The sequence below is a fragment of the Mastacembelus armatus genome, chromosome 13 (assembly GCF_900324485.2).
Source record: "Mastacembelus armatus chromosome 13, fMasArm1.2, whole genome shotgun sequence".
Lineage (NCBI taxonomy): Eukaryota > Metazoa > Chordata > Actinopteri > Synbranchiformes > Mastacembelidae > Mastacembelus > Mastacembelus armatus.
Window position 1 is genome coordinate 18,028,927 of NC_046645.1, and position 10,767 is coordinate 18,039,693.

The following is a 10,767-nucleotide window of genomic DNA, read 5'->3' on the forward strand; positions in this document are numbered from 1 at the left end:
ATTTGAGACAAAAAAGGGATGGCATTGCTAAATCTACTCTACTCTTAACTTAACAAAACTACAAGAAAATGAAGAGTGCCAGTCAGGAGAGTTGGAAAAGACAGCAACAACTCAGGAGGAACCTTTGAAGCTGTGCCTTTCATTAGTTACCTGTGATCTCCCAAGTTGTATTATCATCATCCTCATCACATCCTCCATGTCACTCCACAACTTGGCTCCCTTCTCCGTCTTTCTTTTTATATGAACAAGAGCAGAGTAAAACACTCCTTATATCACTTAGACAGAGGCAGTAAATAACCTGTTGCATCTCATGTGTGCACTCTCCCTCTGCACCTGGAGGTTGCAGTGGGCTGATTTGCGTCATTGTCCTTTTGGTTGACATTAAAAGCTGGGTGATGCTGGCGAGGCGAGTTGTGCTTTTGTCCGAGAATGGTGACGTGGGCTCGGCATTGTTCGCCGTCCTGCCCCTCCTCTGTTTATGAGCTTGATCTGTCCACCACAGTGTGTTTGCTCTGTCTCGCTCTCCGCGTGTCCCACCGTCTCCCTGGGCACCTTGGTGTGATGCGTTTTTCATTCACCCTGCTGTTCTGCGCTCCCTCTTACATCCGCATGTGTGTTCTATTATTATACATCTGAGGACCATTTTCTGTTAGTTCATCCAGTCTAAACCCCATCCTTAATTGAATTCCTTTGTAGAAGTGGCGCTTTGCTTCTCTATCTATCCTTGTGAGAACATTTTGTCCTAATAAGACTAGAAACAGAAGATTTCCCGCTGACACGTACACACAGACAGCCTGATGAATGTTTCCATCCTTCTGTCTCTGTCTTGTCATTCCCGTCTCCCTACCTCCTCTCCTCTCCCCCACCCATCTTTGTCTCTATCCTTTCACTCTCTCCCCTTCCTCCATCTATCCCCACAGGGTGGCTCATTATATAACTAAGAAGACATTTGAATGCTACCTTTGCTGACAGGCAATTAGCCTGCGATTATAAAACGACCTGACGAACAGGAGATGCGTATCTCTCTCCTGTCTGTCTTTTTCTCCTTCATCTCCAACTTTCTCTCTCTGTGCCCCTCCCTTCCTCTCAACACCACAAGCGTTGGCATCTTTTGAGGTTAGCTGTCCCACAAAACTCCTTGCAGTTTGTGGAAAGCGGTTGGTGATGAAGCGTTTCTTGCTTGCCTCTCTGTTCTGAGGTCATTAATGTTTTGTAGCGCCAGAACAGAAAAACACATTGTCTTTGAATCAGACACGTGGTTTTTTAGAGTGAAACCGTTTCCCTCTTTATTATGTGCGTTTTAGTTTGTTGCTTCACGCAGATGCAGAGATTGGATACTTGCAGGAGAGAAGCGCTTCATAGCCTGTGAGTGTTTGTGTGATATAGTGGTAGGAGAATCCAGTGCTATAAAAAGACATCAAAAGATCTGTCAGACAGCGTCAAGGCAGGAGGGTGCATGAATATTCAGCTGGTGGTGGCGCCCCGGTCACCCTATCCGCTATTTACCATTTTTGAAACAAAGCTGAAAGGCCGGTGGACCACTCCCCCTGCGCCATCGGGCCCACAGCTGTGGCATAACTTGCTAACAGAACTGAGGAAAAGAGTGTGGAAAATGTAGGAATATATAGAGCGCAATCCTCACACAGAGGGACGGTCTGTTTAACCCGCATTAGCCTCTGCGGTCTTAATAAAACAGTCCACAGTCCTCAGGGGGAGGGTGCTGAGGGGTGTGCACAGTGAAACCGGCGCGCACACACACAAATGGAAGGAGACCCACGGTACAGGACAGTTCAGAGAGCAAAGCCATAAAACTCAGCCAGAGGCAAAAACACCATGAAACCAACAGGGTATGTGGAAAATAGATGACCCCAAATGAATGTACTGTCCCAGCCACAAGTGGGTTGCATATCATCATCATCATCATCATCATCATCAAACACACACTCAACCTTCTCCTCCCTCTGAAATCTCAATCTTTTTTCTTCGTTTCCTTTTTGTTTAAATATTTTTCTTCCTCTTTTGGCTGAATGTAATTATTTCAATATTGCTACTTTGGATTTGAAAAATGAATATTTGTTTGCTGCATCTTGAATGATTTTGAGTTAATAAAATATTGTTATTGTTCTTTGCAAAAAAAAACAACAACAACAACAACAAAAACAAACAAATCTGCTGTAATGTGATTTTTTGGGCTATATGATGTAGTTAATGACAGATGAGAGCAGAGTGAACAGATCTCCATAACCATTAATCATTAATCTGACTCTCTTTAGTATTTATGGTTCAATAATGAACTAATACATTCACCTTTTTAAACAGTGGACAGTCTCCATGCTACACACACCATGAAGCCTACTTCAATTAGCCCCCTTGCAATAACAATTGCATTGTCATTATTACGTTTTTACCAGGGCAGACGTCAGTGTAACCACACAGTCGAGCTGGTCTTAGAGATCAAACAATCATCAGTAAATATTTCATATTTCCATGACATCATAGGTCCCTAGGGAGCTAATCCATTTGGAAAGGAGGGTAATATCTGAGCAGGACATCATGTATTTCAAATTAAGACCCGTGTGTATGATCATCAGGGTTTTTAGACAGACATCTGGTTTAAAGAGCGCCTTCACAGGGCTATTGTGAAAATGTAAGAAAGGAGCTGAAACACCAATTAAATAAAAGCCAGAGCATGAGAAGTGGGAGAAGATGGGCAGGCATTCAAAATGTACACGTGGGCATAAGCAAAAGCAGCAGGGAGTTTACAGCCTAAAACAATTTCACACCATAGTTGATGATTGTTGGGTATCAAATGATGTGGGTTTTGATTTCCGGCTCAGACTTTTATTTTGGTTTCAGATTTCCTGTGTTACGCCTTTGTGTTAAAGGTAGATTTGTTTCTCGTTAGTTCATAGTTTTTTACCTGTGTCTAATTAATCTTTTGTTTCAAGTCTACATATACCACTCTGTGTCTTCTGTTCCTTGTCGAAGCATTAACGGTGTCGAGCCTGAGTTGCAGAGGAGAGTTCGTGTTACACCGTGAGGCGAAATGAAGTCCCGCCTGTCGAGTGGCGGTTTCCAGGGGAAAATAAAGAACTGCTTGTCCTGCGTTTGGGTCCTGCATGCCTCTCCTTAATCCCAACTTCATGACAGAATGCTTCGACCACAAAAGGATCCACCAGACAGAAGGGGTTCCTCCGAGCCCTCCAAGACCCCTCCGAACCTCCGTCGGATACATGCAGGCTCTTGAGTTGTCCTTCCAGCTGGAGGAGATCGTGAGGCAGCCTCCCCGCGACTCCTCCAAGGCAGCGGTGCTCTCTTTTTTTGGGGAAGGGGAAACGCTGGGTCCCGCACGTCTCCAGCAACATGCGGGACCCAGTGTTTCCCCTTCCCCAAGGCTATGCAGAGGTGCCTAGCACAGCGCCAGCTGCCGCTGCCCGCTCGCCAGTCACCCACACCGGTGTCCCCTCTTGTGTTGCCAGCCAGCCTGCACAGGTACCTGGCCAGCCTGTCTGAGTTCCTGGCTAGCACTTCGCCTGAACTCCTGGCCAGCCTGCTACCTGTTTCTCTGGCTGGCGTGCCTGTTTCCCTCAGCACTGCCCAGCTTTCAGCGCTGTCCCTGCTGCGGTTCCATCCCATCCTCCTGAGCCTCCTCCTGAGTGCTGCTCCCGCTGAGGCTCCACTCCAGGTGCCCGGACCTCAGTGCGCCGACGAAGCCATCCGGCATAGGCGCCCACGCTGAGGTCCAGTCCCAGGTTCCAGTCCCTTGGCGTTAGGGCAAAGGCGCCCACGCTGAGGTCCAGTCCCAGGTTCCAGTCCCTTGGCGTTAGGGCAAAGGCGCCCATGCCAATGTCCAGTCCTGGCTTCCTGGCCCTCTGCGGTTCGACGAAGGTGTCTGTGCCGAGGTCCATCTCCTGGTTCCAGAGCCTCGGCGGTGGAAGGAAGGCATCCACGCCAAGGTCCAGCTTCCAGTTCCAGTCCCTCGGCAGTGGGACGAAGGCATCCACATCGAGGTTCAGTCTCCTGTTCCAGTCACTCCGTGGTTTGATGAAAGCGTGGTCCAGTCCCAGTCTCCAGAGCCTCAGTGTTCTGGCAAAGGCGCCCGCGCTGATGTCCAGTCCTGGTCTCCAGAGCCTTGGCATCCCGACTCCTGGACCGGAGCTTCGTCCTGGTGGGTTGGCTGGGCTAGCTGACACCTCTGGACCCTGAGCGACGTCATGGTGGATCGGCTGGGCCAGCCGAATTCACTGCCTCCCCAGTGCCAAAACCACGGTGTGCTGACGACACTGTCCCCACCAAGGCCCTTCTCCCGACTCTTGGTGGGTCGGTAGGGTCAGCCGATGCCACCTCATCTATTCCGGAGTTTCTCTCCAGTGGGTCGGCCGGGCTGGTCGACGCCACCGCACTTCCCAGACCAAAGTTTCACCTTGGTGGGTCGGCCGGTCTGATCGACACCACCACCTCTCCTGGACCGGCGCCTTGTTCTGGTGAGTCGGTGGGGCTGGTCGACGCCACCCCAACTCCAGGCCCACATCCTCGGCCAAGTGGGTCCTCTGGGTCTCCAGACTCAGGACTTCGCCACAGTGGGTCGGCTGGCCCTACCAACGCCATGGCTACCTCGGACCATGAGTGTTGCCAGGGTGGGTCAGCTGGTCCCACCGACACTACCACATCTCCTGGCACTAAATTTGGTCCCAGTGAGTCGGCTGGACCTGCTGATGCCACTGTGCCCCTGGACTTTGTACTCTGTTCGGACAGGCTGGCTGACACCCCCACGCCTATGGACTTAGAACCTTAGAACCATGCCTCTCCTTCATCCCTCACACACCCAACATCATGACAGGTGTCATGAAATGACACTAATATAACTGAGACTACATTTTCCTGAGGGGTAAAATGACTTGCTGCAGCCATTTATCACATTCTTTAATAGAAAAACACAAACATATCAAAAAGGTATAAATATGATAGTCTTGAATGTCATCATTGATATGTGGCGATGCAGCCATGCTGTCGGTATGTAAATGTCATTACAATTACAGCTTTTAAAGAGGGAATGTAAAGGCCAACCTGCATACATTGGCTTTGCCAGAGTAAAAAACACATTTTGTGGTTTTGGCCTTAAATCTGTTCTCTAAGGAACCACTCTCCATTCAGATTGGAAGTTTAGACTGCATGTGTTATTCCATTAGCAGGTAAGCAGAATATAAATGGCCAATTTTTCTCTTGCATTATTGATAAAGTGTTCACCTTGTCTGCAGGGACCAGTCCTTAACGGATGGCCTGGCCAGTTCACTACTTTGCTATTTTTGACCACATGCAAGAAGCATGTCTACGTGCCCCCCTTCAGCCTTATCTCTACTCAGTATGTGTGTATGAGAATAAGTCAGGGGGGTCTTCAATTCTTATCAGTTTGTCCGTTACATTCTTGGCTCCAGTGGTTGGACAAAGTGCCATTTATGGTTAAAGGAAGAATGCTATAGAGTTCATCCTGACCCACAGTGCACCAGAGCTTTATAAAAACCCACAACAATGACCCCTGGACACTGCCTGGGAGGTTTAGTCTTTAATAACCTGCTTTGTAGACTGTATGTTTCATTATTTATTGTGAGGAGGCTTAGCAGAAATCACATTGAAGTTTGTTTACACCAATAGTGGGAATATATTTTCAAACTGTGTGAAAGGCTACTGCATATCATCCACTATGGCATCTCTGACATCTTCCAGCCGCAGATCCTCCTCATCTTACCGGTCTTCGTCACGTTACAGCACCTCCAGCTCCTATCGATCGGCGGGCTCGCTGGGTGGATCGTCCGACTCTCTGGACCCTCTGTTTGAACCATTTCTTGACTCTGCTGATCATTCCAGTCTATTTGGAGAAGAGGGCCCTGGGGGACCCAGCTGTTTGGACCCATTCAGCAGGCACAGCAGATCCTCCTGTGGACACACTGGTAAGAGAACTGAGCTGACTGTTCACTAAGCTCCATCCCTACCTGTTACCGCAGTGCCTGTTTACATGATAATGGGAACAAACCTTACATCAGAATTGTTGGCAACTTTTGATCCTAAGACAAATGTGGACAAAGGCATTTCTTTTAAATAGTGATCAGCCAGTCATGTCCTTCCAGATGAAATGACACAAATGCAAAGAGGAATATGGTTTTTATTAGGCATTTAGACAGTAAACTGTTAATGTTAAGATATCACTTTGACTTTACACTCATAATAGTATTTCAACATTACTCACGTAAGATAAGCAGATGACCCTTGTATAAAAATACATATTGAAATATCTTATTCTTAGAAACCCATGCTGTAATTAATATTTCATTAGCCTCTGAAATATACAGTATTTCCAATAATATTACATTAATTGCGTTATTTATATTGTTGCATGTAAGATGTAATGTTTAATGACCCAACTAAACTTCCTTTCACTGTATTGTAATGTTTCACTGTCTAATGTAATGTTCGCAATGTGTGCAGGGTCAAGCCATCAGAGCAGCACAGTTGGCGGTGTGCGTTGTCTGGGAGACAGCTACTACATGTCTGCCAACGTCAGCCAGTTTGAGCCACATGACATAGTGGTGATGGCCTACAACCACCATGTTGTCATTCATGCCCAGAAGGTAGTTGTGTGTGTGTGTGTGTGTGTGTGTTTTGGTGTATGTGTGTCATAAATTAGCAAAAGGGTTTTTTTTTTTTTTTTGGAGGGTCTGAGCAGGAACTAGCAGAGCATATGTGGTCATGATAAAAATGTGTTTTTGCACACAGACATGCTACAACTGTCACGTCCATGTGAGGATGAATCAGATCTAAATGAAGATACTCGTGTAAACAGTTTTCAAGACAGACATTTTGAAGTTTGGATTGATCATCAGTAATTCACAGCAGAACTCAATCTTTAACTACGACCATGTAAAATAAAATATCTTTTTTGGAAAAAACTCAATATTTGGACTGGCAAGTGAACCATCCTCACGCATATCTGTCATTATTATAACTCTACTGAGTTATAGTGACCTACATGTGACCTATATGATACTGAATGTCAATTCAAAAGCAACTGCTACAGTGTGATGGCAAAATGACAATCTGATTGATTTTTTTACTAGATTGACTGAAAATAATTTGTCAGCAGTGCTGACCTCTTCACCTCTTTCACTGGTTCTCATTGTCTTTTTTGCCATCACAACTTTGTTGGCCCTCTTGCTCTTCTGAATTTGTCCATCCTGTTCTCAAGTGCTGGAGGATCTTTCTTTTGGTGATCTGCAGATAAATCCTTCTTTCCATGGCAGTCATCTTTTTTAAATTCTAAATTTCTAAGTCTCTGTCCTTTAGGTACTGGATGATGGAAGCATCAGTGACACATTCACCCATAAGTCCTTGTTCCCAGAGGACATGGACCCCTTGTCAGTCAGTGGGACCCTTAATCCTGATGGTACACTGGTGGTGAGCGTCTGCCGGGCTACAACTCTGAGTGGTCTAGAGCCTACCTACCGGAGTGAAGCTCACCTTTGATTTGTGGCCTCATAGGGCCTCTCACTACATCTCAGCTAACAACATTATTACTTTATTAAAGTGTTGTCAGTGAGGTGCATTCACCTAAGCCAATAATTGCATTAGAGTTTTAATAAAGTGAGTAAATGAGTTTTTTTTTATCCACTAAGTCTGTCTATCTAATACAGAGTAGAATATTTCAACAACTACTGTCCAGATTTCCATGACATTTGAGAATAACATTAATGACTAATTAAATACTTTTTATATCAACTATTTTGATGATTGCCTGACCTTTTGTCCAGCACCGTGGCCAGTTTTTTCTTTAGCAACATACTGTGTTATTTGCTGTAAATATTTCCCAGGGGTCCTTCAGTTTTTACTGCCAGACTCAAACCTCTTTATTCTGGCTTGGGCCCTCCAAGTGGCATGGCCATTTCCACTTGCATACTAAAAACATCTGAACCTGTTCGAGAGAAGCCATAAAAACAGGTTTATCTAATGTATTTTCTGTTGTGCTGTTCGGTAAAGTTTTTGCTGCTTTATCCATGAAGTCTTGTTCTTGGATCAGATTCATAAGTCTACAATTGTTAGCTGTGACTGTCACTGCCACAGCTATCTCTTTTATTACACTACCACTGGAGGGTGCCAAAACCAGACATATTGAAATCTTACACAGTTGCTTTAATATTTGTTATAGCATATTACAGATAAACTAGCAGTAGACTTAACTAAACTTAGCAATACCTTTGTGTGGACTAGACTACTTACTTTTTCATATTCATCTTGTAAATTCACAATACAGGCTAAAAGGTGCTATAGCAAGTTGCTTCCTTTATCTTTGTGTTAAGACAAATTTGTTTGGAGATTTGGTCTAGTAAAAAATATGTTTTTACAAAAGCTTTTGTTAATTTAAATTTTTTTAAATAACTTTTCTTCCTCTACCACTGATCACAGGGCACACGGGAGTCACAGAGTGGAAGAGACCTGCTCTTAGAAACTAAATCCAACCAGAGAACATTCATGAATATTTTAATCAAACTGTGTTTGTCGTGTTGTTTGTAATTCTCCCCACAATTCAACAGGGTGAATTTGTTTGACCTGGGACCTGTTCTATTTTAAGTTAGGAAAAGATAGCAGATTTGAGGTCACATTGTGCTACTGTCGGCAGCACTAGAGTCTGAATACAATCAAAAACCTTGTCCAGAAGCACTGATGATAATCAACATAATTGGAGTGATGTGGAGCTTTAAACAGGCCAACAGTGGTGGAGGAAGTACTGAAGCTCAGTACGTAAAAGTACAAATACCCAGCAAAATATATACTTTAGTGAAAGTAGAAGTGCTACATTAAAAGTAAGTACTTACTAACTTTCACATCTACTTTAAGTATTAAAAATAAAAGTACTCACACAGTGGGTTGTCTCTCAGTGTCTAAGCTGTGCCACTACTAGTAATACTTATAAGCAAAAACGTTTGTTTACTGGAAAGTATGTTGAACTTATTGTGCTTATCCTAATCTGACCATTTTCTAGGTTAATGAAAAAGCAAGAAAAGTTGCCCATTAACACTAATCTAACATCCTAGAAAGACAGGGGCCTTTACTACAGTGTTAAATGGTGCCCTGTGATCACCATCTCTACTGAAAGACGAGCCACTGACCACTAGACAGGCGGAAAGCAGATCATGACTGCTGGTTTAATTACCTCTACGTTAAATAAACAATGAAGGTACAGTCATGTTATTGTGACGCTACTGCTGTATGCCAACATGCATGTAGCTAGACAACAGGATAATATCACGTCAGGAAGCAAATTCCATGCAACACTCAGGGACATTACTTAGCATAGCAAGAGCCCTGTTTACCTCAACATGTGTCTTCAAATTTGAGGGCGTATTTTTGAAAGCCAACTCTTTTGTTTGAGGCAGACAGGAGATGCACTGAAATCTCATTCTTGGGGCCTCTAAACTTAAATAAGTCTTTTAAATAGGGCGAAGGGTAGCTCAGTTCAGAACACTCAGAAGATGACTCTGGATCTGGATCTTTGGAGCCAATGCGATGACAGTTAATCTTTTTTGTGATGATGTTCTTTCTTGTACGATGCCGCTCCTTTTCTTTGCAATGCCAGTGTTTTTCAGTTCCAACTTTCTGACACTGTTTTGGCATGGAGGGGGAGGGCTTCACGGGGAGGGACTATGAGACCATGATTGACTTATCATTTCCAAACTGCGGTCTGTCGAGTAAGCAAAGGAGAAACGGCCAACTTGCACTGACTCAGCCTGTTGCTCACCATGGACATAAATTTACGTACATTTAGTGTTACATTATTGAGTATATATAAAAAAAAAAAATTCCCGTCTCACCCCTATGGGTGGTGTGTCTTCCTCAATCTCGGGTCCTCTACCAGAGGCCTGGGAGTTTGAGGGTTCTTCACAGTATCTTAGTTGTTCCTAGCACTGTGCTCTTCTGGACTGAGAGCTCTGATGTTGTTCCTGGGATCTGTTGGAGCCACTCTCCCAGTTTGGGGGTTACAACCTCGAGGGTGCAGATTACTACGGGGACCACTGTTGCCTTCACCTTCCACAGTAGTGCAGTGGTGTCGGCCAGCCCGGCCGGTCCACCAGGGCGAGGCTCTGATCCAAGGTCACAGTGGTATCGACAAGTCCAGCCGAGCCACCGGGACGAAACACAAACTCCGGTGGTGTGGTGGTGTCGTCTAGCCCGGCTGACCCACCGAGGCGTAGCTCCGGTTCAGGAGGTGCAGTGGCATTGGCCAGCCCGGCCAACCCACTGGGGTGAAGCTCTGGTCTGGAAGGTGCGGTGAGCTCAGTCAGACCGACCTGGGCAAAGCTCAGAACCAGGAGTCATGGGAGGGACCTTGGTGTGGACACCTTTGCCAAGACGCTGGGGCTCTAGAGACTGGCGACTGGATCTTGGCATGGGCGGCTTTGCCGGAATGCCAGGGTTCATGGAGACCAGAACTAGACCTCGGCGTTGGGACCTTCGCGGTAACGCCAGGGCTCTGGAGACCAGGACTGGACCTCGGTGTGGGCTCCATCGCCGGAACACCAGGTCTTTGGAGGTATAGCCCTAAAATTCCATGAGCCATCTGAGTCCCCACAATCTAAGTGTGTAAATAGGTTTTGGACCCCACATATAAGTATGTAAACAGGTTTTGGTCTCCACATTGACGTGATAACAGGTTTTCACACAAACACAAACAAGCAGGTGCAACTCTTGTTTCTCTGGAGAAGGTCTCATGCGTGACCT

The 10,767-nt window shown here is 45.5% G+C and overlaps 1 protein-coding gene across 1 annotated transcript; it reads left to right on the top strand.

Moving 5' to 3' along the window:
- Positions 1-5,701: 5,701 nt before the first annotated feature.
- On the top strand, positions 5,702-7,518 carry LOC113125472 (heat shock protein beta-7-like). The gene is made up of 3 exons (XM_026298946.1): positions 5,702-5,948; positions 6,484-6,626; positions 7,339-7,518. Exons 1-3 carry the CDS (start codon positions 5,702-5,704, stop codon positions 7,516-7,518), a joined length of 570 nt encoding a protein of 189 aa, XP_026154731.1.
- The last annotated feature ends 3,249 nt before the right edge of the window (positions 7,519-10,767 follow it).

What these genes read in the sequence shown, in the direction of transcription:
- LOC113125472 (XM_026298946.1), top strand. Translation starts at nt 5,702, where the DNA reads ATGGCATCTCTGACATCTTCCAGCCGCAGATCCTCCTCATCTTACCGG. An exon ending in ATCCTCCTGTGGACACACTG is followed by an intron (nt 5,949 to 6,483) that starts GTAAGAGAACTG and finishes CAATGTGTGCAG; the next exon opens with GGTCAAGCCATCAGAGCAGC. An exon ending in TTGTCATTCATGCCCAGAAG is followed by an intron (nt 6,627 to 7,338) that starts GTAGTTGTGTGT and finishes TCTGTCCTTTAG; the next exon opens with GTACTGGATGATGGAAGCAT.